At 39.4% G+C, this 27,781-nt stretch overlaps 1 protein-coding gene across 3 annotated transcripts; it reads left to right on the top strand.

Annotated features, from left to right (window-relative positions):
* The first annotated feature begins 2,304 nt into the window (after window positions 1-2,304).
* Window positions 2,305-26,543, top strand: LOC149844197 (uncharacterized). Of its 3 annotated transcripts, XM_090000396.1 has the most exons (9): window positions 2,305-2,977; window positions 6,172-6,255; window positions 6,343-6,472; window positions 15,496-15,577; window positions 17,282-17,339; window positions 18,672-18,760; window positions 18,840-18,935; window positions 19,011-19,081; window positions 25,991-26,543. In XM_090000396.1, the coding sequence occupies exons 1-9, from the start codon at window positions 2,401-2,403 to the stop codon at window positions 26,115-26,117; spliced, it is 1,314 nt and encodes a 437-aa protein (XP_089856522.1). In that variant the 5' UTR covers window positions 2,305-2,400; the 3' UTR covers window positions 26,118-26,543. The 3 variants fall into 3 exon arrangements, with proteins under 3 accessions (XP_089856522.1, XP_089856521.1, XP_089856523.1); XM_090000395.1 differs by having other exon boundaries at window positions 6,172-6,472; XM_090000397.1 differs by lacking the exon at window positions 19,011-19,081 and having other exon boundaries at window positions 6,172-6,472; window positions 26,155-26,308.
* The last annotated feature ends 1,238 nt before the right edge of the window (window positions 26,544-27,781 follow it).

Below are 27,781 nucleotides of genomic sequence, written 5' to 3'. Positions count from 1 at the left end.
TTGTTTTTGATCAAATCTGCTAATAAGGGGAGATTGTTTTGATCAAATCTAATTCATGGATCTGTTCAACAAGGTCAAGATAATAAAAATCTACTATTGCATTGTAGTTTCTGACGTAAAAAATATGATTTTTTGAAGTTCAAATGTTTGGTACATTGTATACCGTTGATTTTTCAACCAATGAAAATCCTGAAATACACATTAGGAAAATATGATTAAGACCATTTTCTACTCAACCAAACATGTAGATCACTTCTATGTGGATGTAAGAAAAACTACAAATCTTCACCAGGGGTTCTTTACTTACAAAGACAAGAGAGCAGTACCCTTTTACTGAAAAATTGGCGTTGGTATTCTAAAGTCTAAATTATATAAGCAGGAAGAGGTTTTATATGATTCAAAGGGCATCATGGTAACATGCATGAATATTGGATTCACACAAATCCATCATCATTATGCGGCACTACTCATCGTTATTAAATGGTCCCAAGCCCACCACCATTGCCATCACTATCTCGTTCTATCATCATCATCATCAACAGCAAGCATCATTAACATCATGTGACGCCATCATCAACTTTGCACAAATGGAGAGACAAGCAGGTCGGTTAGGATCCTGTTAGATCCAAATCCAAAATCAAAATGCAAACAGTAGATCAAAATTCAGATCATGTGATAATACTGAACCGAAGAAAAAAAGAAAGAAAGAACAATACAAGCTTAACACATGTGAAAAAATGCATTCATGTAAGATTTTGATTTGGATTAACTCCAGACCCAACTCAACATGCTGATTTAAATCTAACCCAAATCCAAAAGTGATCCAATTGAATAGATCCAAATCCACATGCGAATTTTACTTGACCATATCTAATTTGTTTGCAGCCCTAGATAATTATAAAAAATTTCACCATTTAAAACTTTTCTTTTATGACAAGAAGCAAAGAAAACCGCGGGTGGTGCATCATTCAAGACTTATATTGTAAAATTAAACAATTGATGTTCAAAGACCGGTCTTAATTAACAATAAATAACACAAAAATAACCAACAAATGATCTGCTCATCTGGTGGGGGTGACTTGTGAATGTCATCAAGTTGGAGAAACATCACAAGTTCAAAACCCACCAGTGGCATCCCTCGTGTGGTCGAAGCTGGGTATAGTTCCCAGTGGACAGGAGAGACCTCAGGGATTTTATCAACCGGAAACCAGCCACTATGCGGTCAGTGATCGGAGGCCTTTTCCTTGGATTATCTAACAAAAAAAAAAGAAAAATAAATTGGAGCTAAAGATGTGTTTATAGAAACCAAGATATCCAAATACCATAATACCTCAAATGTTAAAACAAGAACATAAAGCATAAATAGTGAAGTTCATGATCTAAACTGGGGTTATCCCCTAGTTTTCTTTCTCTCTTTCTGTTTTTAAGCTGTTGGGATGGCTACCAATACTGGTAAGGAATATGGGTATGGGTAGCAAGACCCTCCAAAGTTTTGAATAAGTTTTTATTGAAACGTGTATTCAAGAATTTTGGTATGAGTTTCTAATAGACATTGATAAGAGGTTATGATACATGGTTTTCGTGATAATGATAAGAGTTTTTAGAAATTAGATATCATCATTTATACTATAAAAATAATGATATTGTTTCTTTTTTATAAACAAGGAAAACTGATAAAAAATGTTAATAAAAGCAAATGCACTAAAAATCAAATTATTACTTAGTAACCAAATATAATGACATAAAAGTTGCCTCATGCAAAATATTATGAAAGCATATGTAATTATGAGCATGACGTCAAATCTCAAGCATGAGATTGATTTAAAAAGTTAAAATAAAGTTCCTATTGTTAAAAGCATGCCTCAAGACGCAAAATGCCAACCTAAAGCTTGATAATAATAATAATAATAATAATAATAATAATAATAATAATAATAATAATAATAAGAAGAAGAAGAGATAGATTTTTTATTTGTTTGTAATTTTAAATATTTTTTATAATTTTTAAAGTTTTCAAAAAAAAATTAAAGCTTACACTTTATGCCTTGCTTCGCCTCAACACTTTTTGCAACATTGGTTATTCGCATTGTATTGTTTGGCTAATGATTTGAGTGAATCGGGACCATTGATTTTTTTTTTTCTACAGAGAAAGCTGAGGTTAGGCAGACTCTACCACACATGAGGTTCGAACTTGCAACGTCCGAACACAAGGTGACGTGCACTAACTGCTCCTACGGAGACCCTGTTATTATTATAAAAAAGGAGAATAAGAAAAAAAAGGAAAACGGTACCAAAAAAAAAAGATCGGCTTTATTTAAATAAAAAATCCCTCCCTTTTTTGGGTCTAGGGTTTGGAGATCCGGCCCCTATTGTGGATAGAGGTTTTCCGGCGCCCGGAAAATGGTTTCCGAGGGGATAGAGAACGGGATGAGCCGGACGATCGTCCTCCACGGGGACGACCCGACGGCCTTCAGCTCAAGTCGAAAAACCGTCCCTGTGGGCGGTTTCGTTGGCCAGAAGCTGTTTTCCGACGAACGGGAGCGGTACTTCCGCGGGCAGGGAGAGTTCCGGAGCGGCGTCTTCTTCTCGGAAGAGGAGAAACGGAACGGTGAGGCCGGCGGCATCCAGGAGGCCGGCCGGAACCGGCGTTCCGACGGCCGGGAGTGGCGCCAGAGAGATCGATCGGACGGTGACGACGATGACGATGATGATGACGACGACGTGGGAGATGGAGAGGTGGAAGGTTTGGTAAACGCGAAGGGCGGGTGCGAGCCGATCTTTGCCGGAGCGGCTGCCGGAAACGATGGCGGCAAAGAGAACAATGTCAATGGTAGCAATAACAACGGTAGTGGTAGTTGTAACAATAATAGTAATAATGGTAGTGTACAGAGTGGTTCGGAGAAGGTTCGTGAAGGGAATTTGGAGAGAGAGAATGGAGGGAACAATGGGAATTCGGAGAAACACCATCATTTTGTCAGTACGTCTTCTCTTTGCTTCGTCTTTGTTCCGATAATTTTATCTCATGACTCAGTCTTTCATGCGTGGTTTTTTGGGATGAGTTTTGTTGTTGGATTGCTGAAAGAGTTTGAACTATTCAAAATTTCTTGATTTCTGGCATTGGGGGTTTCGTGGTTTTGCTTGATGAGATTAACGCGTTTGTCTTGTTTGATTAAACTTTGTTGGTGTTCGGGGCCTGGTGATTGTAGCGGTCACGTTTTGGTGTCTTTAGTAGTTCGTTTGTTTGTAATTTTTTGGTGATTTAGTTTCTTTAGGGATGAGGGGCTATTGCTGTTTTCTGTTTAAGTGTGATTCTCTATCGTGATTTCCAAACTTTCTTCCTAGTTGCATTAGTTTGCAGCAGAAAAGGGGCTACCCAAGTGCGATCAAATGCCTTCCCTTTGTTTATTTGTATTTTTGACGATTTTCTTTTCGGGATGATGGATGATGGGTTGTTGTAGTTCTCTGTTCAAGTGTGATTCTCTAGCGTGATTTCCATACTTTCTCTCGAGTTGCATTAGTTTGCAGCAGAAAAGGGGCTACCCAAGCGTGACCAAGTGCCTTGCCTGCGATGATGGATTCCGAGTCTGTCCCCTTCTGCCCATATGTCGCTAGGGACATTTATCGTTTTTCTTTTTGAAATGGCTTTGTAAGAGAATGTTAGACCACTGTGGTGTCTATAGTGTCACTGGTTGGATGGCAAAGATTACCCTTCTGGTGTCTAAAGTGTCAGTATTGGTGTATGCCGTGCCAGAAGATCTTTGCTCATAACCATTGTCCGACACAGTAGGCAGTGCTGCAGTTATAAAGTGGTCTGCCATACTGTAGCCTTTACACCCATTAGTGCTAAAAGGACTACCTTTTGTTGACTATTTTTACACAGTGAGGGTTGTCGGATAGAATTTAGTGGCATCTTCTTGTTGACTCTTTCCACTTTGGTTATTTCTGTTAGTCCAGGGGTTTAGAATAAAGTATCTCGTGGTGGCTTAGATGAAGGGTTCTACTGTCTATTATTATGTTCAATTTCTTCTTGTTGATGACATGCATCTTCAAAACTGGTTATGTATGTCTAGAAGTGTCACTTTGTGTCATATATATATATATATATATATATATATATATATATATATATATATATATATATATATAGATAGATAGATAGATAGATAGATAGATAGATAGTAGAGCGTATGTGCTTGAACATTAGGTGCTTGCGATATGTGCTTGATGGTTTTTCTGCTCTTTCAGTGTTTTTTTTTGCAGTTCCGACCCCATAATTGTGTTGGGCATGGTCGATTTACGAGGAATCCACACCTGAATCATGTGTTTTCAATGAAAAAATGATATTTGGAGCCTAAAAATTTACAAAGATTTTGGACCGTTGATTTTTCAAACCTTATAAAAACCCACCCATGTATCAGAATCAAACACTTCAAGAGCTGATCCCTATAAAATCAAGTACATAGATCACATCTGTACGGTCATAATTTAAAAATAAATAAAAAAGACCTGAAAAACCCATCAAGCACGTATCACAAGTACCTAATGTTCAAGCACCTATGCTCTACTCTCTCTCTCTCTCTCTCTCTCTCTATATATATATATATATAAAATTCTAAGCAGTCTTTCCGGAGATTTATCAACTAAACCTATATTATCACAAAAAATTGCCTTGTCGAGACATGGCTGGAACTGATATTTGTGTTCATGACATAAAAATAAATAAATAAATAATATATATAGGTTTACATTTAATACAGTTGATTGTAGGTACAATCTAGTTAGAATCTCACGATACAAGTTGTTTTAACTCTTTCTAACCTTGTAGTCGTAGATGTCTTCAGCATGCTCAATTTAGTGGAAATGACCCTTGAATCATTGTTTTTGAATCGGAAAAAATCGGTGCATTACAACCATCCATTTTTGCATCGCTGAAAAAACCTATACATAGGTTGTATTCCAGCTATTCAAAACTGGTTCCCACTAAAAACATGTAGATCACATTCATGGGTTCATTTGGAACAAAAAAAATGAAGTTTGCTAAGTCGTTTGCACATACAAACGATTGTAGCAAACTTTTATATATCTATATCTCTCTATATATATTCATGTTTTTTCATCGAAAAGACATGATCCAAGTGTCATTTTCTAGCAAATCAACCATGCCGAACACATCTGTGGGGTTACATTTGCGAAAAACACCCTGAAAACCACTGTTCGGTTGCGGTAGGCTCCTAACTTTGGCAGGCACCTACTCTTCCCTCTTGTGTGTGTGTATATATATATATATATATATATATATATATATATATATATATATATATATATATATATATATAGAGAGAGAGAGAGAGAGAGAGAGAGAGAGAGAGAGAGAGAGTAGGTTTCTACCAAAGTTACGAGTCTACTGTGAACAAACGGGGGATTTCAGGGCATTTTTCTCAAAGCTTGCCCCACACATGCGTTCGGCATGGTTGATTTGCTAGAAAATTACACTTGGGCTGTGCTTTTTTGATGAAAAAACATGATTTTTTCAGCTTAAATATTTATGAAAATTGTAGACAATTGATTTTCAAACCTTATAAACACCTACCCACATGTCAGAATCGGACAATTCAAGAGTCCATTCCTCTAAAATCAAGCATGTAGAACACATTTATTGTCAGATTTGAGAAAAACATAAAAAAAAACTTCAGAAACCCAGGAGGCTGTAGGCACGGATTGGAGTAGGCAGCTATCCCTACCCCATTACTCTCTCTTTCTCTCTCTCTATATGTGTGTGTGTTGGCTAGGACTAGTTTGCAACTTTGCATATGGCTCTTGCTATGTGATGTTTTTCCCATTGTCTTTGGTTTCTGCCTTCACTGGAAGGAAAACTAGATGGATGAGTCTGTATAGCAGTCAACCAAAAGGAGGAGGTCATGATGTTCAGAATCGGGTCATTAATATGTAACCTCTGAGCCTTAAATGGGCTACCGAAGCAGGGAAGGGAGCTGCTATTTTGGTTGGGCAGACGGGTTTGAAGGGAAGAGGAGTCCATTTTTCCTTGAATATCTAATATGTTAGTTGTCTTCCTGTTGCATGTTTTGCTTATGCATGTTTTATGGATTTCTTTATTTGTTTTTGTTTTTGTTACAATTTGTTCGCATATTCATTTTTATTTTGATGTGGCAGGCATCAGTAGAAGAGGGCTGGTTAAGGATCCTAGAATTCACTCTACAAACAGTGCTAGAGGGGGTTTAAGTGAATGCCAACCAGGTAGACTTGATGATTGTAGTTCAACACGCTATGACAATGCAGTTACAGTTGCTGAACTAGATGGTTACTATCCACATATTTTGCAAGGAACCAGCACATCTATAACACACAAGGAAACAGGAGGGGAGAACGGATGTGGATTCAGTGGAAGAAAAGATGCTCCTTTGTCAAGTGAACCAGGGGATTCTCTTAGGGCTATTCTTTCTGATCCGTTCACGTAAGTCCAGCACTGTGTTTTCTCTGAGACTAATGGGTTTTCTTCTCCACTAATTGATTTCAGGATTCTTATGACTTTTAACTTAACCTTTTGATAGAAGACTTCATGCCTATGTGTTCAGTGATTTATGTCTTCATCTTTTAAATTTTGGTTATTAACATGGTGGATACATCTAATAGTCTTAATTAAACAAACATGGGGGACATGTTAAAGTCTTGTTTTTTCTTTTTCACAAGGGCAATTTCTATTGCAGAATGTTGTGAAATTGTTGAGTCATGTTAAAATGTTGCATATCAAGTTTGTTGTTAATCTCTACTCCCCAGATGCCAAACTTCCTGAAACCTCGGAAAGGAAAATGCAATAACATTTGTGAGTATTAATAGTTTGATCTGTTGATCTCTGCTTGGACCACCAACATGTAATATCACACCTAATGTCAATTAGGGTGAATGTTGCTAGGAGATCAGTATGCAGTGCCTCATCAACCTGTGAGAGGTTTTTTCTTGAGATAACCCTTTATCTATGTCACATGGGTGCGGGTGCGACACGGGTGCGGCCCAATTTCAAAAATTTTGGACACGGGAACACGGCTATATATATATGTATATATATTTTTTAAAAAATATATATATATAATAATATATCCAGTGTGTGCATTATATGTGGATATTGTCCTCTAAAGTTTGGCACCAGCATGAGTGTTTTTACAAACTTTGCAAATTGTACTTTTGCCCTTGCAGAAAGGGGGTTCGAGGGCTCTCCCTAGCGCGGGTCTGTTTCTGGGGCTTTTGTTTGAGACTCATGCTATATATATATTTAAAAAAATATATCAAAAGATCATTTTTTTTGTTTTTTGCCCTAAAAATGGACATTTTTGGACTCAGTCAACATTGACCGAGTCCAAAACAAGGACGGCCTCGACTCGTTGACTGAGCCCGACTTGGCATTGACCGAGTTCGACCCATGTCCGAAGCCGCACCCGTGTCGAGGCGTGTCGACTCGGGTGCAGCGCCTCCCTAGCTGAGTCCGTGTGACTTAGCTCTTTATCTATGTCACATGGGTGCGGGTGCGACACTTTCAAAAAACTTGGGCGCGGGGGTGCGGCAAAAAAAAATACATACATATATATATATATATATGTATATATATATATAAAGTCCAAAAGTTGGACATAAATGACCCTGGGTGCGGTCAATGCATCCAGGGTCAGGTTGACCGCACCGGGTGCCTCACCCGCACGCGCACCCGCGTTGCGTCGACGCGGGTGTGGCACCCAATTGGCCGAGTCCCTGTGACATAGCCCTTTATAGATTCAGTTGGAATTGTGGGAATCAGATATGGTCCGAGACGCAATGGCTTGGACTACTTTGGTCATTTCAGGCCATTTGCTGTAGATTCTCATTTCAAATAAAAGATAGAATTATTTCAAAACATTTGCTATAATCTACAGTCAAAGCTAAGTCACACGGACTCGGCTAAAAGGTCGACGTCGATCGTACCCGACACGGACACGACCAACTAAGTGTCAGACTCGGTCAACGCACCGAGGCTGAGTCCGTCCACATTTTGGACTCGGTCAACTTTGATCGAGTCTATTTTCATCCATTTTTTAGGGCAAAAGACGTATACAAATTAAAAAAAAAAAATCGATCTTCGATCGTCTTCCTCCTTCTTTATGTGTTATATTTTGGTAAGTTTGTGTTGTTACTTCAATAAAATTACTTTTTATTTTTGCTTTAAAATTTACAATCTTATTATATATATATATAGCCGTGTCCCCGTGTCCAAAATTTTTGAAATTGCTCTGCACCCGTGTCGCAACCATACCCGTACCCGCATCCATGTGACATAGAGTCAAAGTCAATTTATTTGGGCTTATCCTTTTAACTGCGTTTCAATAATTGAGATACATGTTAAGTTTTGTAGTCAAACCCATCAGACTAACTTTGGGAGCGCAATGTGTGGATTTCATGTTGGCGCAAGTTCATGAACATGAGCTGCAGTCTACAATTTTTTGGAGAATGTGTTCATATTTTCATTTTGTGATAATTGCTAGTTCTTTACACTAATGCTAGGACTGCATTTTTAGAAAATGCGGGACAAAATTGAGGGATTATTGTTTTTGTTTATGCAAAAAGTGCTCCTCACTCTGCTGAGAATATGTTATGGTTTCTTATGTTGATCCAATGTCCAATATGTTATGGTTTCTTATGTTGATCCAATGTCCAGTATTCGGTGTATGTGATCTGGTACCTGCTTCTGATTCCAATAGCATAAAAGCATTCCAAGTGCTCTACAGTTGCACTGTCATGCCTTTGATTTGGAAAATAGCCATGGTGTACTTGTAATGAAATAGCACGGAACCCAAGACATTCCAAATCGTAGTCCAAATGCCAATCAAAATGTATTTGTATACTAACAATATAAAACTTGATACAAGTTGTATGAATAGATAATTTCATTCATAATGAATAACAAAATACATAAAAGAAATAAATATAAGGGTCTCACTACAATACACTCACAAACACAAAAAACCTAAAACTACCCATCACTCTCTCACTTTACAAGTCACACATGAACTATGTCACAGGGACTTGACCAACTGGGTGCACCCGCGCGACGAGGGTGCGCGTGCGGGTATGGCACCCGGTGCGGTCAACGCACCCAGGGTCATTTATGTCCAACTTTTGGACTATATATATATATATATATATATATATATCAATCTGCCTTACTTTTCTTTCACTACTGTAAATTTACAAATACAAAGAAAGAACCCATTACATAAAAGTTTGTCATTTGACTTCATCAGCTTCCATAATACAAATTCTTGAGGGGGCTTCTAGGTCTTCCTTGATATGTTTGAAAGGTCTCTAGAATCATCAATTACGCCAATATTTTGAGAACTTGTAAACATAGCAAAACAACAATCCACAACAACAACAACAACAACAACAACTACGCCTTCATCCCAAAACAATTGGGGTCGGCGATATGAACCAAAAAAGAAAATCATTCTGGGTCTTCCACATGAATCCTTCTCCTCCAATCGTTTCTATCCAATGCCATGTCCTCGGTGAGGTTCAAAGCATTCATATCCTTTCCTATCACCTCCATCCATGTCTTCCTAGGCCTACCCCGACCTCTTTTAACTAATATATTTTCCCATTTCTCCATCCTTCTAACTGGAGCATCATTAGGCCTTCGCCGAATATGTCCAAACCACCGTAAACTATTCTCTCTCATCTTATTTTCAATGGGGGCAACACCTACCTCCTTACGTATCTCCTCGTTTTGAATCTTATCTTTTATTGTATTTCCACACATCCATCTCAGCATACGCATCTCAGCAATCCAACTAGAATATATATATATATATATATATATATATATATATATATATATATATATATTATGGAGAGAGGATGGCCAAACACAAAAGTACAATATAAAAAATATTTAATAAGTCAATTTAACATTTTTTTAAATCAAAATAATTTAAAGTAAGAATTAATTTTGAAAAAATCATTAACTTCAAACACAACAGTCATTGAGAGACTCATCTCAATAGATAATTTTAATAAATCACAGTTGTTAATTCAAAATTGCATATTATCAAAAAGAGAGATGCATGCATCAAATATCTCCAAGGATAAGTTCATAAATTATTAATTACTTAAAACATTCATAAAAACATGCATCTATCATGAAAAGTTCATTAATGCATAAAAGGTATTAAATATGGATTTTCAAACAATACCATGAATAAATAACTCACAAAGGAGTATAAATTACAAATCATTTTTATAGAGTGGAAGATACAAGAAATGATTTAAATTATTCAATAAAGATTTAAGAAAACACAAATACACTTAGATCAATTAATCATTTTTAGAATCAATATTAACCCCATGCAATAGTTTAGAATCAATGAAAAAGTCACTTATAGACTAATTTTAAGAAAACCTTTCAAGCGATAACAACTTACAAGTATGAAGATATTTAAAATTTCACAAATATCAATAAACGTTTAGATCAAGAAATCTCACAATGGAGATACACACCAACAACTCACAAGGAGAGTCGCAAGTAAAATATAAGAAATATTTCATTAACATATGTTGAGAAACGCATTAATTGAATTTGTGCAAAACACGCAAGACAATCAATCATGGAATAAATTTAAAATATCCTTAATCATTTAATTGAAGCATATTTAATGCACGATGCATGAAAATATTTCAATAACCATTTTCCATATAAGAGCAAATGAGTTTAAAAAATTTACGAAGAGATTTAAAAATGCCACCTAACTCAATGAATGATATTTGCAAATCTTAACACTAGTTTGACCACCACAAGCAATCACTTCACTAGACCTCGAAACCTCAAAAATCAAGTCCATCAGCTACTAGAACAAGAGCATAACCACAATGTCACTAAAAGGCTAAAAACCACACAAAAGTATGAATAAACATCTCTTGTTTACGTATAATGACACTTAGATAAGACATAGGAGACATAATAAGAAAAAACATACGAGATAAGAGAGCTTGTAATGAAAACAAATTAATGTCACCAAGAAGAAAAAAGATATCAATTTTAACAATCTTTCGAAACTTTATGGTTTGAAAAAGTAGATAGCCATCAAATATAAACATAATTATAAGCATCTATAAAAACAATGGCCAAATAAACAAATGAGTGATACAACGTACTCATAAAACCAAAGTTCAAACAATAGTCAGATAGAGTTATAGTACAAGCTGACAATTTAATGTGACACAAACTGAGGTGCACATAACTCACCCCAACAAAAAGGCCAAAAAGAAAAGATGCATCATATAAAATTCTGTGATGGACAACCAAATGCCATAAGAAGGCAAATAAATACTCACATAAATCAATTTCCAAATAAGTGAGTTCATGTATAAGAACCAATTTGAAAAAACAAAGTTTTGAATAAAATCAAATAACGGTAGATGAAAAATTTAGAATGAATATGGTGCAATTATGTGCACAACAAGATGTCAATCGATATAATCATATGCATTGCAATCATATGCAAACAAGATGTTAATTGATATTTTTTCACAAAACAAGATTACGTCTTGACTTAGCATGACCAATATTGCAAACTATATAGAGAGGTAGCTCAATCTGGATTATAACTCTACCTATGAAACAATAGTGATTTTTAAATGGGCCAAAACATATATAGAGATTTTTCAAAGAACTATAGAGAAAACCAAGAGCATACACAAGTACAACTAATCATGAACACTCTCAAAGAGATAAAAGATCATTTATATACCATAATCTAATAACTTTAAAGCCACATATCCTACATAAAAGCTTATAAAGGATCACATAAGATATGCATAGGAACATGCAAAAATAATCATAAATATACTAACATACCCAAGAAAATATTTTATGAATTATCATGCTTACACAAGAACCAATAAATCAATAACTTATTTTAAGAGAAAATATTAATTTTATTTAATTTGAGAACACGTCTAATTTTTCAACAAAATACCAAACAACAAATTTGAAATGGCACATAAGGAACATGCATAGATATATGTGTACGACACATGAATATGTAGATGATATGCCGATAGAGCAGTCTCATAAGAGCATACAAACCATCCATGGCATGACTAATGAGAGCATACAAAAAAATTCTTAAGTACCACATCTCAATGAAAGCATCGCTTGCCGTACTGACCTAATCATCACATGTACCCATGAAACAGGGTCAGATCGATAAAAATCTAATAGGTGCATAGATATAACAATTCAGAGTAAGGCTAACACATGTGTAGTTCCATTCGTGACATACAGTTCAGAATAAGCAAAAATTAGCATGCTAATCTTGTTTCTGTAACGTTTCAATTTTATCAAATGTCTCCGAAGAGTGAGCAGAATGAGCATGCTTGCAAAATTTAGAATAAAACTAACATATATGTTGTTCCTTTCGTTGTGTGCAAGTCGAAATAAGTAAAATGAACATTATAACTTTGTTTCGATATTAAACTGGCTTGAGGGTACGCACAGGAGAGAACGTAGAAACAACTGAGATTGCCCAGGGGTTTGTTGTGTTATGTATTTTGATATCCGAACAACTAGCTGAGTCCGCTCCTAAGGGGAAGGCTAGTGACCGAGAGAGAATTCTCAAGAGGAATTCGTGGCAAGGGATGCATCCAACTTCTGCAGAAGTCCATGAGAACTACTACCTAGGATAATTTTTGGTAGCCCCGTCCCCTAACTCCGATGACCGGGTACACCCTCGAGGAGTGGTTGTTAACAACCTGTCCATCAAAGTTTTTGTATCATCCCATCTTCTCCCTTGATGGAACTAAGGAGGCGAATGTGTACGTCAAGTTCTATTTTAACTGGCGACCCATTCTACATGCTCTGGTTCGTTGAACCCATTCGAGCATCTTGCCTGTGAAGGCGATTATCACTGTTTGTGTGATTACCACTTTTATATCATTGTGCATATGCACGCTACGAGGTTACTATAAACCTCTCCTCCAATCATTGTAGTACTAGCACGTCGTGCATGCCTGATAGTACCGTTATGATGAGAGGGATTTTGGTTTCTCAGAAAGAAACCCCAATATTATTTAGAATTTTCAAAGTCCCGACTATTATCATTTATGTGATTTCATTTTATCATTGTGCAATTGCATGCTAATTGCATGATACGAGGTCACCATAAACCTCTCATCTGATGATCGTAGTACTAACATGCCACGCATGTCTAATAGTACCACTACGATGAAAAGGGTATCGGTTTCTCAGAAAGAAACTTCAACTTCCCGTGTTCTTGGTCGAGGAGATCCGAGTCATTTTCGGATAACAAACAAAAGACAGTACGTACCTCTTAAGGCTACGCAGGTTTGAGGAAAAGACTTGGTTGCGAATGAGCAACTGTCATTTTTTCGTTTTTGCTTTTCAAAACCATGCATATTCAAATATTGGAATCTCACAAGAAATCCTTTTTTAAAAGACTGGACGAGTCATGTGCAAATCTGTGTCTTTAAAGCAATCGTAAGCCTGTGCACATTACAACACAACGACAATGTATAGAGCAAAACTTGATGTGCGAAACCACACATCGAGTTAAATAAATTGCGTAAGCAGTGTACGAGGTACAAAACTATACCTTAACTAAATAAATACGTAAGCAGTGCACGAGGTACGAAATCGTATCTTAGCTAAATAAATACATAAGCAGTGCACGAGGTGCGAAACTGTACTCTAGTTAAACGAATGCATAAGTAGTGCACGAGATACGAAATCGTATATCGGCTAAATAAATGCGTAAGCAGTAGCCTGTGCACGTAACAGCGCGGTGGCAAAGTAAATGACATAAAGCAAGACTCGATTTACGAAACCACACATCGAGTTAAATAAATTGTGTAAGCAGTTCATGAGGTACAAAACTGCACATCGGCTAAATAAATGCATAAGCAGTAGCTTGTGCACGTAATAACGCGGAAGACTCGATGTGCGAAACTATACACTGAGTTAAATAAATTGCGTAAGCAATGCATGAGGTATGAAACCATACCTCAGCTAAATAAATGCGTAAGCAATAGCCTGGGCACGTAACAACGCGGCGGCAAACTAAATGACATAAAGTTAAATGCACAAGGATTCGCAAAACCACGTCCTTGAGTTAAAAGTGTATATGTATATATTATATATGCTTATACACATGTTTTTGAATTGTCCTGTCATTATCTTGTATGTAATTTTTTTCTACCTCGGAGAATGTCGGATTTGTTGGCAATTTCGAGTGTAAGTGATAAGTGGCTCGTGCCTCGGTGCACACGTAGAGTCCATTGTGCCGATGGGGTGCGTTAAAGGATTCGTCGTACTGCGAAAATAAGAACAAGAAAATTCTTCTTTTAAAATCATGTGTTGGTACTACGAGGGATCGAACCGGACCCTGGTTCGGGCCGTCTAGCTGAACCGGTTTTCGAATCGAAGTGAGCCAATTCGGGACCCTAGGGTTAGCCGGGCTCGGCTGAGTCCGACTAGCGCGAGAGGGGAGGGGCTGAGCTGGGCTCGGTGGGGACCGAGCCAGATTCGGCTGAACCCTCAATCGAGCCGGGCCCGGTTCCGAAATACAATCAACAAGAGACAGACAAGGGGCGGGCTCAGCTGCCTGGCCCCATCCTCGGATAGGACTGGGCCTGGGCTCGGTCCCCTGAAGGCCATGGACCGGGCTCGGCCCAATCGGTGAACGGGACCGGGCTTGGGCTCGGTCCCTTGAAGGCCATGGACCGAGCTCGGCCCAATCGGTGAACGGGACCAAGCCCAGCAGTAAGAGGGCAGGGCTGCGCCCCTGCCCACTGGCCTGAAAAGGAAAGGGAGGGCAGGGGCTACGCCCTTGCCCACCGGTCGTTCCGAAAAGGAAGGCCAGGGGCTGCGCCCCTGCCCACCAGCCGGAAAAAGAGGGAGGGCAGGGGCTGCGCCCTTGCCCACCGGCCTGGCAGAGAAAAGGAGGGCAGGGAACAGCGCACAGCCCCTGCCCTCTGGTCAGACAGCATGAAGGCAGGAGGGCGCGCCCTCCCGCCGGCTGACCTGAGAGAGAGAGAGATGCGCACCTTGGGGGGGGTTTAAATAGAGCACGGGAGGGGATCCTGTGAACTGGATCCACCCCCCCCCCCCCCCCCCCCCTTTTTTTTTAATAAACAGAGTCTTACATAACTGATAAAAAAAAGATTCCTGTTTGCAGCTTATGTCTAGTTTTACCTGATTTGTGCATTAGGGTTGTAATTTCTGTAGCATATCTGCCCATGCAACTGTAGACTGCATGTTCTTCACCACACATTTATTTGCATATGATCATGTATATGATAAATATACTTATAATTATTTTATCACATGGTGACCTTTTGGCATGTGTGATAATTTGATTATTTAAACTTTTAATACATTGATTCAAATCGTTGGCATGAAAATGTTAATTATAACTTTTGTATGGGCTTCTTATGTAGTGGCGCTCTCATGGATGATGCGATGATACTAGTTTGTGGTCATTCATTTGGGAGTGGTGGCGTGCAACAGGTTCTTAGAATGGTGAGCAATCAATACAGCTTTGTTTCTTTTTTGCCTTTTCTATTGATTTTTATTATGGTTCTGATGTTCAATGGTTGACTTCATTAGTGCCGTATTTGTGGGGTTGAACCCCAGCAAAAGCTGAAGTTATAGTTTTCACATATATACCCTTTTGTTATGGCAATGATGATTTAACTGCAATTGTATTTTAGATTATTCAAGTAAACTCCTTTTTAATAAAATCATTATAATGCCCATGGTTGGTGACAATTAATTCATCAAATCACTATCTCATGTTTAAATTTGTAGTTAACTTGTTAATATCTACGGAAGGCCATGGATGTTAAAAACTCCTTTTTTTTGTAAATATTATTCCCTCTGGCCTTTGTTAAATATTACTCTTTTTCCATAGAGTTACTTGTGATGTATTTAGTTGCTTTTAGCAGTTTGTTATCCACAGTTTATTCAAATGCTATTAGCTTCATAGCATTGGTATGCTTTTCTGGTTGTAATATGTGTCTGTCAGGATAAGTCATAGTACCATCTAATTTGTTACCATATTAGTCTCCCTTTTTTTGCAGAATACTCTAAAAGTTTTCCTTTTTAAGAATTTTTAATTTCTAACTTGTTTGGTTCTTAAAAATATCTAGTTATTTATGCATCAGGCTTATGTCTGAATGTCTGAGCCTTGTGCTTAATCTCATGGAAACCTTAAAATTTTGTCTTTCTTTGTGTTGCCTCTGTTTTCCTCAGCATGTGAATATTACTGCATTTCTGCCATTAGATGTGAAATTTTGCTTTCATTTCCAAAAATTTGAGTGGTTAAACTCATTGGCAAAAAGTCAATAGTTGGACTATCATGGCAACAATATAGCATAAGTGAAGGGTTGAAATAGTAAACAATTTATGTCCTGAATCCTGATTGCTTTCCATACTGATGAGAGAAGGATTAGAGCTATTGGGTTTTTAACTAGGATTCAGTAGGAAAGTAAATAAAACACAACTATGTAATATTTTTTTAGAACATGTCAATTTTTTTGTAAAATCTGTGGTTTCATTTGGTTTCTGAACCAAAACAAATTGCTTTGTAAATTATGTAATCTTTAAAAAAATATCATTATCTTTTATACTTTAAACCCAGATGATTTAGTTATAAGCTCTTGTAGTGCCATTTTTTGCAGTGATCTCATAATGAATTCATTTCTTGTATTATTTATTACATTTTGGACAGTTTGTGTTTGCGAAACCATTTTTTAAGAAGATTACACATTTGGAAAAAAAATCTTTCACTACTGTTTTTCTATAATTTCAGATTTTTGACATCCCTTGCTTTGAATGGGATTTCGATGATCCCTAGATCCTTTATCTGAGAATACAAAAGAGAATATCTGGAGTTAGTGTACATCTGTTTAGACTTTCTTTGTAATTCCATACACACATGTATCTTGCTGATTCCAAAAGATTTGTCTATGAGCTATAAAGTTGATTTCCCAAAATGCCATTAAAATTCTGGGTGAAGGTAGGCCAAAGACTAGAACAAGTGCAATCTGTATTACTCAAGATGGTCATTTTGGACTTCATTAAATCTCGATCATCATGTGCTATTTGATCTTGAGAAGGTTTAATCTGCATTTGTTTTTCCCATTTAAAAGCTTTAAGTGCTATTCATACATAAGTCTATTTTATGGGGTTTGGTTTATTTATTATTTTGCAATGTTTGTGCAGCAAGTTTGCTATACCTGTGGACAAGCAGTTTCTGCTGATTCTGTGGCACCAAATCTTTGTAAGAACATGGAACTGCTGTTACTTATGTAGTTCATACAAGGACTTGATATCATTCTAGTGTTAGACAATGCCTTATCTCTTATCATTGAGCTTGGTTGGTAATGGCTGCCAGATTGCATCGATTTATGGTGGTATTGGCCACCCTTTTACATGCCTCCCTAATTTTTTTGTTTGTTGAAAATTTATTCTGATATTGGTACCAAAATGTTTTCTGTTTAAAAATCAGGAACCTTATTTGCAGTTATCTAGTCCTGTTATTAGTAATGCTTCTCGGCACATAAATACCATAAATTCTGTTTAGCCTTCTGTGAACAAATTTCATTAGTCAGATGTTTCAGTAATTTGCCAAGAAATACACACATACTGGGATTGTTGTGACTTTTGCATGCTTGGGACACACGTATGTGTAATATTAACCACCTCTGATATACATGGAATAATCATAATTGATGTGACATTTTTATTTGATCTTATATTACATTTTATGATATGCATTGAAAATAGCCTGATTTAATCTTGTTTTAAAATCTAGAGTGTTCCTTTAAGTATTTCTTTATTTTTTGCTCCCTTCTTTTTTTCGTGATTCTGAGATTCAAATGAGTTTAGGAGTGGATTTTCATGATAAAATACATAAAGCTTCAGTCATACTGGGTCAAGTAGTTAATGATGAAGGATGAATCTCTGAAAAATTAATAGTTATGATATGAAATGAAATTTGCTGAAGATCGATGGAGGATGGGTTGGATCCTAAGAACTAAATATTTAAAATGCTTCAACTGTTGGTTACAAGCTTTTGGGCATTCTCAAGGCATCTGGAGTGAACTGTGGATTCCTGGGAAGCTCCTAGGCAGGCATTCTAAATTTTCATAATTTGGGATACCTTGGGTGAGAAATATAAATGTTATTAAACTGTGATGAATCTGCTAAATCTGGTCTTGTATACAGATATAAATGTCAGGTAGCCAGAAGAATGCTGTTAGGAATTGCATAATGAGACTAAGGGGCAGGTCTACATGGTTTTTGGGCTCTGGGTATCTCTCAGAGGATCTGAGATCCCCAGTTTGCGTGAAGTGAGCATTTGGCATGGGAGCGATGCCTGATTCCACCTCGAGAAGCAAATCCAAGGACATTCAAACGCTCCAAAAAGGGTGATTGATACAGTTTCCCTATATAAACAAAGTACATGTGCATATGTGTCAACATGAACTTTAGTATCATCAATGTTTTCCATCTTATGATGTTACTTTATGATAAAGTATCTTTTACCTTGAAACAATATATTATATATGTTTAATTGTCTGGTTTGCTAATTTTTGTTTATTATTGGAAGCACTTCGTTCTGTGGTTCAGGCCTTTCAACGTGAAGAACAGTTCCAAGTATCAAAAACATCTAAAAGAAGAAGGGAAAGATTTGAACAGGTTTGCCTTTCTGCAGATCGAACCCTTGCTGAATTCCTGTATTGTTTCTGTTACAGTTCTCATTTCTTGAGATAAGCAGGAAAAGGGTAGTTTTGGTGATGCACTTCCTATGGATGGTTCAAGAGGCAGAGGTGTTCAGTTTCCATTTGCTGTCAGTGACCGGGTCATTATCAAGGTATGCTAGTTGCCTAGTATGATTATGCTTGCTTCTGTGAACATTGAAAACAGATTTGTTAATAAATTTGTTCAGGGAAACAAGAGAACACCACAGCGTTTTGTTGGACGAGAGGCTGTTGTGATAACACAGTGCCTAAACGGATGGTTAGTTATGAAAATTTATTGTGGCATATATTTGTGAATGTTCCTTTTATATCTCTAGGTGCAATTACTCCTGAGATCTTTTATTTTCTTCATTTTTAATATGGGTTTCCTAAACCTCATTTTACTTTCCCTCCTAAAACCAAGAGTTTTCATTCCTCTTTTGAAATTTGTACGAATCATGTGATAACGAACACCAACCCCAAATTAAGATTAATGCTCAGTGCATTTCAGGTTAGAACCTTTAGAGGTCCTGTGTATGCACACATGTACGTCTGAGTCATCTTCAGAGAAGATAATTGGTTTGATTTAACAATAACCTAAGGTTATGGAACATAGCACAAAAATCTAATTTGATACTTAAATTTCATGCATCAATAAAAAAAGTGATTCTGGACATGAATGAAGACATTAGTCTAATCTTCTTTTATTTTTGAAAGAGATGTTATTCACATCATGAGATTACTAGAATAGAAATCTAGGATGTGATGATTAACAGCGATTCAGGAGATAGATGATGATGAAAAGGTCTCAGAAAAAATAGGAATTAGGAGATGTCTAACAGTCTTAAGGCTTGAAAGTTCAAATTAACTAAATTGGCTTTAATGCATCATGCATCACCCTATAACATCCAATCAAATAATCAGATGGTCAAAAAATTACCATGAGAGAGAGATAGGGGTGCACCCCCACCCTAAAACATCCGGTCAAATAATTGGATGGTCATAAAGTTACCATGAGAATGATGATAACTATGTTCCATGACAAGATAAAGGAATAAACATTTTGAACTTCCAACGGATTGGGGCTCGTCAAATGTCAATGCAGGTATCTTTGTAACGCCCCAAAATTTCAAACTTGGGAACCTTTCAGAAAACAGGCAAGAGACTAGGAAAAATCTCTTTCCTTCAGAGTTTGTTTATGAAATCAGCGGAAGGCTATTCTTTTGTTAAATCAGAAGGCAAGCTGACAACTTTGGGCACGTTAGCTAAAGAACCAAAACTCACAAGATTCGGATATCCCAAGGAAAATCCGTTACAAACCCAAAACGTCCAGGACGCGAGCTAAGAGCAGGAAGAAGAAGTCTTGAAGCCATTTTGCAATCGCGCCATCGCCCGTAGTGTACCTAATCATCACCTGTACCCATAGAATGGGTTAGTTTCGCGAAAAACTAGTAGGTGCACAAGAAAGACTACAGGAAACTGAATTAAGTACATTTAATTCAGTAGGTTACACAGTTTAAAGCAGATATGCAGTTAAACAGGTAAGCAATGCAAGCAGGTGAATAGTGCAAACGCGTAAGTAGTACAAGCGAATAAGTAGTGTAAGCGAGTAAACAGTTCAAAGCAAGTAAGCAGTGCAACTGACAAACGCAACATACGATTCAATTGATCGTAGGCTGTGAACCACCACGCAACTAGCTTGTTCTCATTCCTATAATGAGGTCTCTGCCTTGAATCAGTATCAGGACATCGTTTATCGCTCTCACTACTTCTAACAAACGCTTTATCCTGAACAACCTTAATTTATTCTCATCTCTCAAAGCTTTACGCGGCCAATAGTCACCGGTCATGACTCACTAAGGCGTCATACTTTCCCAGAAAAGCCCACCCTTTCGTAGAAGGTCCAAAACATGATCACTAACTCAAATCGCTAACGATCTGATTCTCACACCTGAGTCATGCATGTAATCATGCTAAAACAGAAAGCCGAAACTATGAATTCATAGTTGGCTATCACAAACGATCTCAGAAGACAATCACAGCTCACCATAACTTTTTATGGTAAGCAAAAACACAAGATCCACGTCGGATCGCTCGGTCCGGGAGATATACGACCTGACAAGGAATTACCGCCCTAGAGGGTATAACTGGTCTTGGACCATACACTTCCTCACAGGAGTTCACCGTCTTTGCGGCTACCCGTTTGTGGACAGTGTACATCCTCATAGAGATTTTACCGCTTTATCCGGATTACCCGATCTGGGAAATGTACAACCTCACAAGGAATTCCGCCCTAGATGGTATACCTGGTCTTGGACCATACACTTCCTCACAGGAGTTCACCGTCTTTGCGGCTACCCGTTCGTGGACAGTGTACATCCTCACAGAGATTCTACCGCTCTAGTCAGATTACCCAATCTTGATCATACATACCCCCACAGCGAAACCTTTGGGAAGTCGGTCCCCAACAAATGCCATATCCAATGAAAATCATTGCGATACACGCTTTAACACAAATGACCGCTCTCAGGGTCGATAGCCACTAATACAAACAACAAGATCAACGCCGGATCACCTGGTCTGGGAAATATATAACCTCACAAGGAATTCCGCCCTAGATGGTATACCTGGTCTTGGACCATACACTTCCTCACAGGAGTTCACCGTCTTTGCGGCTACCCGTTCGTGGACAGTGTACATCCTCACAGAGATTCTACCACTCTAGCCGGGTACCTAGTCTTGATCATACACGCCCTCGCAGATAATCCTTTGGAGATCAGGTCCTCGACAGACACCTCACTCAGTGATACATGCATCAATAATCGACTGCTCCGAACCATTGACCGCCTCGGGGTCAGTAGCCACAATATGGGCACAAGCATGTATCTCAGCAATATGCATCGTATCACTCTACACAGAAGCATATAATCCTACGCATCGTAATATTGCCACAAGGAATATTGCAATCCTCAAATAGGACCTCAAAGCATGCGTAAACGACACATGAGAACACGCAGATATGGCAATCCAGTTGATTTTATAGGCGAAGAGTAACTAACTCTATCTGACAGCCAAACAAAACTGAATAAGACAAGCACTCGTAAAACATGCAATTACCATAAAATGGCTTAGTCCATCAACAAGTAATTAAATTAATCATAAGGCATAAACCATTGCATCACAAGCCATTCACAAGCAATCATACGACAACAGTTTAATATGTAAGCAGCTTATAAGACAAGCAGACACATCAATCCTAGTTGCCACCAGTTCGTAGATTACGAGCTGTATGCAATCACATCAATCATAAGATATGCAAGCTAACAAGTGTTACACTACAATAAGCACCAAACAGTTCGACCAAGGGGTAAAGCAAGTCACATGCTAATATGTAGCAACTGACATAATGCTATTATTATAAGCATTTAACTAGTATGAGAAGCTTCTTATTACTCCGCAAAGATCTGCGTAAGCAGTTTAACCAACTAGAGTAACGCCTTGACAGGTGTGCACAACTCAACGAGTAGCATACTGAACTACCGAGCAAGCAAGCGATCGACCAGTGTGAACAAACTTTATGTTTCGATATTACTGGTCTGCGGGTACGCGCAGACAAAACGTAGAAACAACTGAGACTAGTTTGGGCGTCTGTTATTCTATGTATTTTCAATAACCCGAATAGCTAGTTGAGTTCGCTCCAAAGGGGACGGCTTTAGCCGAGAGAGGATTCCCTAGAGGCTGAAAAGCAGTGCCACAGATGCATCCAACTTCTGCAAAAGTGTTGAGCTAACTTGTGTAACCCCTTTCCCCTTAACTCCAATGACTGGGAAGGCCGGATCATTGCCTGTGGGGTGGTTGTTAACAACCTGTCCATTGGAGTTTTGTACCGCTTTGTCCTCTCCCTTGACAGAACAACCAGAAGCGTATGAGTGCGTTAGGGGTTGCTTAACTAACGACCCATCCTATGTTGTGGTCTTTAAACCACTCGAGCATCTTGCCTGTGAAGGCGAATGTGAGGCCATTTATGTGATTACAGCATTGTGCATTTAGCACTGTTCGAGGTCGCACGACCGTCTCATCCGATCATCGTAGTACTAGACGTGTCGTGCACGACTACAAGTACTCTAGGATGAAGGGGGTATAGCTCCTCAATAGAAGCCTCAACAGGAGTGTTTCGCAAAGATGTAAAATTTATCAACTTTACTTTATCTTTTGAAACAGCAGTACCTTGTGCCAACATTATGCATGCGATTTTCACGAATCTCATCCGCTATCGGGGTATCTACATGTCTCGCATGACTCGATACCGGTCTCGATAGAAGGGATGCGGGTTTCTCAATAGAACACCCGCTAAGAAGTTCGCTCGAACCCCCAATTCGAGATCACCCAAGATATACCAAAAAGGCGAGCAGAACCAGCCAGTCACATCCTTCTAAATGCTTCGATTCGGGGCAGTCTTTGATGCTTTTGCGCAGCTCCCTAAAATCTCAAGTCGACTCTGCAGGATTGCGCACACGAAGAGCCAGGATCCTTGCGAGATATCCCTCTCCTTAGACAAAGGTGTATTGCCAGCTCCCGACTGAACTCTTGTCGCAAGAGGGAGTGATAGATGTCTCTTGCATCCTCCACGAGGATGCCTCAAACGCGTATGCAATGAGCGAGAACCTGAGCGTCATCTGCAATAGCAAGGCAGTAACAACACATATGCAAAAGCAAGAGCCTGGAGCAAAGCGCGACGGCAAAATAAAGACTGTAAGCAGGAGTGCAACGCAGAACTTTTGCGCGATGCGTGACGGCAAAGTAAAGGACCGTAAGCAGGAGTGCAATGCAAAACCTTTGCGCGATGCGCAACGACAAAGTAAAGGACAAGGATCACGAAACCGCGTCCTTGAGTTAAATGCGTACTCGTATAAATATATATATTTATATATATATATTTTATTTATTTAATGGTCCCTTTTTAGTTAATTGAATTCAATTGTCCAAGTCTTCTGTGCAATCTTTCACTACTTTTGAGAGTTGTAAGCTTGCTGTCGTCTGCAAGTGTAAGCGATGAACGGCTCGGGTCGCGGAGCGCGAGCAGGATCCATCGCTCGAGCTGCAAAAGTAATGATCTTAGCAAGCTAATACCAAAAATAGAAGGTCAGGGGCACTGTCGTCGTCCTGACGTGAAGGAAGCAGAGGCACGGGCATCGTGCCCTTGCACACCTGCTATAAGCGCAAGAAGCAGGGGCAGGGCCGCGAGCCCCCGTTGACATGTTGTCAGCAGACAACGGGGAGGCAGTGGGTTGCACCCTTGCCCTGAGAAAGCAAAAGGTTAGGCAGGGTTGTGCCCCTGCCTGACAAAATAAAAGAGAGGCAAGGGCAAAGCCCCTGCCTGTCAGCAACGAAGGGGAGGCAGGGGACTTCACCCCTGCCTGTCAGCAACGAAGGGGAGGCAGGGGACTTCACCCCTGCCTGACGAACGTGCAAAGAGGCAGGGTCTAGGCCCCTGCCCGTTGGCCACAAAGGGGGAGGCAAGGGGCTCCGCCGCTACCTGCCAAACACGCGAACAGGCAGGGGGCGAAGCCCTTGCTCGATGCCAGAGAAGAGGGAGCAGGGAGGCGGCTCGAGCCCCCCCCCCCCCTCCCCCGAACAACAGGGGTGCAGGGAGGGGCTCGACCCCTCCCCTGCTGTAACAGAAAGCAGGGAGGGGGGGGGGCTCGACCCCTCCCCTGACGTAACAGAAGCATGGAGGGGTCGTGCCCCTCTCCTGCCGAACAGAGGGAACAGAGAGGAGGGGGGCGAGCCCCTCCTCTGCTGTAACAGGAGGCAGGGAGGAGGGGCTCGACCCCTCCCCTGCCGTGACAGAGGGAACAGAGAGGAGGGGGGCGAGCCCCTCCTCTGCCGTAACAGGAGGCAGGGAGGAGGGGCTCGGCCCCTCCCCTGCCGTGACATAAGGAACAGAGAGGAGGGGGGCGAGCCCCTCCTCTGCCGTAACAAGAGGCAGGGAGGAGGGGCTCGGCCCCTCCCCTGTCGTGACAGAGGGAACAGAGAGGAGGGGGGCGAGCCACTCCTCTGCCGTAATAGGAGGCAGGGAGGAGGGGCTCAGCCCCTCCCCCGCCGTGACAGAGGGAACAGAGAGGAGGGGGGCGAGCCCCTCCTCTGTCGTAACAGACTAATCGGCAGGGGCTTTTGCCCCTGTTAGTCGACGAAAGGAAGAAGAAAAGAAAAAGCGGGAGAAAAGTAGGAGGCGGCGTACCAGGGGTCGCCGGCGTCGGCGTCGGCCGCAGCGACAACGATGGCGACGGAGGGCTCCGAGCTGGCTCGCTGGAGAAGGGTGGTCGCGGTGGCGGCAGCAGACGAGCGAGAGAGAGAGAGAGAGAGCTTAGTGAGAGAGACGAGAGACAGTGAGGGAGAGATTTCAAAGAGAGAGTCGGGAGAGCGTAGAAGAAAGGGGGGTTTCGAGAACCTCCCTCCCTCCCCCCCCCCCTTGCCTTGTGACCTTAGAAGGCACGGGAGAGGCGGTCGGGGTGCCCGACCGCCTGTCCCCCCTTTGGATCCGTGTCGGGTCCAAATATGGATCCGACCCGATCCAAACAATTTTTTTTAAGGTTGCTACAATCTTGCTGGAAATGGAAGCAACAAAGTCTTTGTTTTCCTTTTAAAAAGAAAGAACACCACCAAGTCTTTAATCTTTTATGCGACAACCAAATAATAGGATATTGGACTGGTACCAATTGATTGGTGCTGCAGTTTTGTTAGTTGAAATGTTGAACATTAGATGAAAATTGCATGCTTAATGCTTTCACCTTTGTGGTTGTCTCGGACATACTTCATAAGTTATTGAGATACCATTGCTTATGGTTGATTTTTTGTAACGTTTTCCAGTGTACAAGCGGTAGTTTGTGATATACTATGATATTTTGATAGCATTGCTTTCCAGTGCAAAAGGGTTCCAAGTCCGGGCAATTGGTCATAGTACTGCTGCGTTTACAATACAAGTTTTCTCCAAAAACCTCCTCGAGCTTTCGTGTTTAATTTCTTGAATGCCACTAGCATTTTTATGCATGATAACATCATAATGTTGGCCCGAGTCTCAGAATTTGCATAATGGTCATATCAGTGCTTGACTCTTAGTTGGTGTTCCCTTTTGTGATTGGTTAATGAGTAGTCCTATTTTCTTGATGTTTACTTGTTCATATTACAGGTACGTGGTTAAGACACTTGATAATGCAGAAAGTGTCAAATTACAATATCGTTCTTTGTCAAAAGTTGGGGCCCGTCCTCCCTCCAATGGCATTTCAACTAACGCCGTGGGCCCAAGTTGGCTCTAGCTGTATATATTTTGTAATTAATTAGCTGTATGATCAGGTAGACCAGGGCTCACATGCGGTATCAATTCTCCATGACTTGGTAACATTATGCTGATACGCTAGTGCAGGCAATTAAGAAAGATGAACTTGTAAAACAATGTACTATGAACTGTCAATTTTCAATTAGGAAGTGGTAACAAGTTCTGCTTCAAGCTATAGTTTCGTGATTTATTCATCTGTCCACTGCACTGTTACCAGCTGCTGTAAGTTGTTGAGGGAGTCATATATGAGCTGCTCTTTCCTCTACAAAAAAGATGACACTGTTACCTTTTATTCCATAGTAAAATATGCAGAATTCTTACACTGAACTGAAATATCTTCAGATTCAGTATCTTCTGAAACTACTGTATCTTTATGAGGTTGTTGAAATGCTATTTATTTTGCAAAGGTGCTTGTGCTGCTTTTTACTTTTTTCTCCCTTTTGAATTTCGATTGCCCAATTCACATTGTTCGAAGGTGTGTATTACCCTGTTTTTGTCCAAGTTAGGCCGTTCTTTTAAATCTTGCATGAGAGAAATCTCACAAGGGACCTGATCATTTTGTTTATTCTGCCAAAATATTTTTGTAATAGCAGTTTAGGATTTAAATGATAAAGTTTATAACTTTTAATTAACATGAATCTGAAGCATACCTATCTATAAAAGATATGGAAACTGATTGTATTGTACCACAAAATAACGCGTTTTAAAAAATGCCGCACAATTTACCAAATCTGCCAAATGGACAATTTGGGGTTGCTATTTTTTTTATGATTTTACTCTTCAATATTGTGAATTTTTTATTTTCACAGGTCATGAGGGTAAAAGTGGATGGACCCACGAAACTCGTCAACAAAATAAAAATTGCATGAGTTGTGATATTTCAAAAATGATTGTGAAATTTTAAAACACCTGCAAAAATCGTAATGAGTATCGCAAGGCATGTTGCGAAAATCCTTTTAAGTATTGTATGAGTTTGTACCTTATGAAATTTCAAACGAGTTTTGTTGGGGTATTGCAAAATTCTTTTCTCTTATAAAATTTTGTTCTATATAAATAATACTTTATTTTTCAACTCCTTATTTGGCATCCAAATGTCTTATTTGCACAACTATACAGTTCTTTTGATCCTCAATTGGTGGTTCTCAATTCTTTGGATAACATTTCAACAACATTCAGGCTTTGCAAAAATCTCTCATCGGCAACGGTTCATCGGTGGTACTAAACCCCGAAGGCATGAGCGACATTTCATGAGTTTTTCAGTAAAAGCATGGGTGACAGTTCAACAATGGCGAGTTTTTTTGGTAAAAGCATGGGCGACACTTCATCGACGATGAGTTTTTCTAATAAAAACATCAATGGTAAGAAGATCGGCGACACTTCATCGATGGAGAGTTTTTTTGGTAAAAGCATCATTAGTATATTATGGTATGAGTGAGATAGAAAACCAAAAGTCCATAAGTTATTCGTGAGAGTTGCATTTTCATAATAGAGAACTGTGATAGCCGGAAAAATGTGTTAGACGATGATGATGTAGAGTTGATGTATCTCATAGTTAGCATTCATTCGATCATATGGTATGGGTGGGATAGAAAAAATCAGGAGAACACAGAATGTAGAATCAACGATGGTATACTGTGTTTTCTT

This window comes from Nuphar pumila, chromosome 3, assembly GCF_984573655.1.
Source record: "Nuphar pumila chromosome 3, dmNupPumi1.hap1.1, whole genome shotgun sequence".
Taxonomy (NCBI): Eukaryota; Viridiplantae; Streptophyta; class Magnoliopsida; order Nymphaeales; family Nymphaeaceae; genus Nuphar; species Nuphar pumila.
Note: the sequence above shows the minus strand (reverse complement) of the source record. Positions and strands in the feature narration are given on the sequence as shown.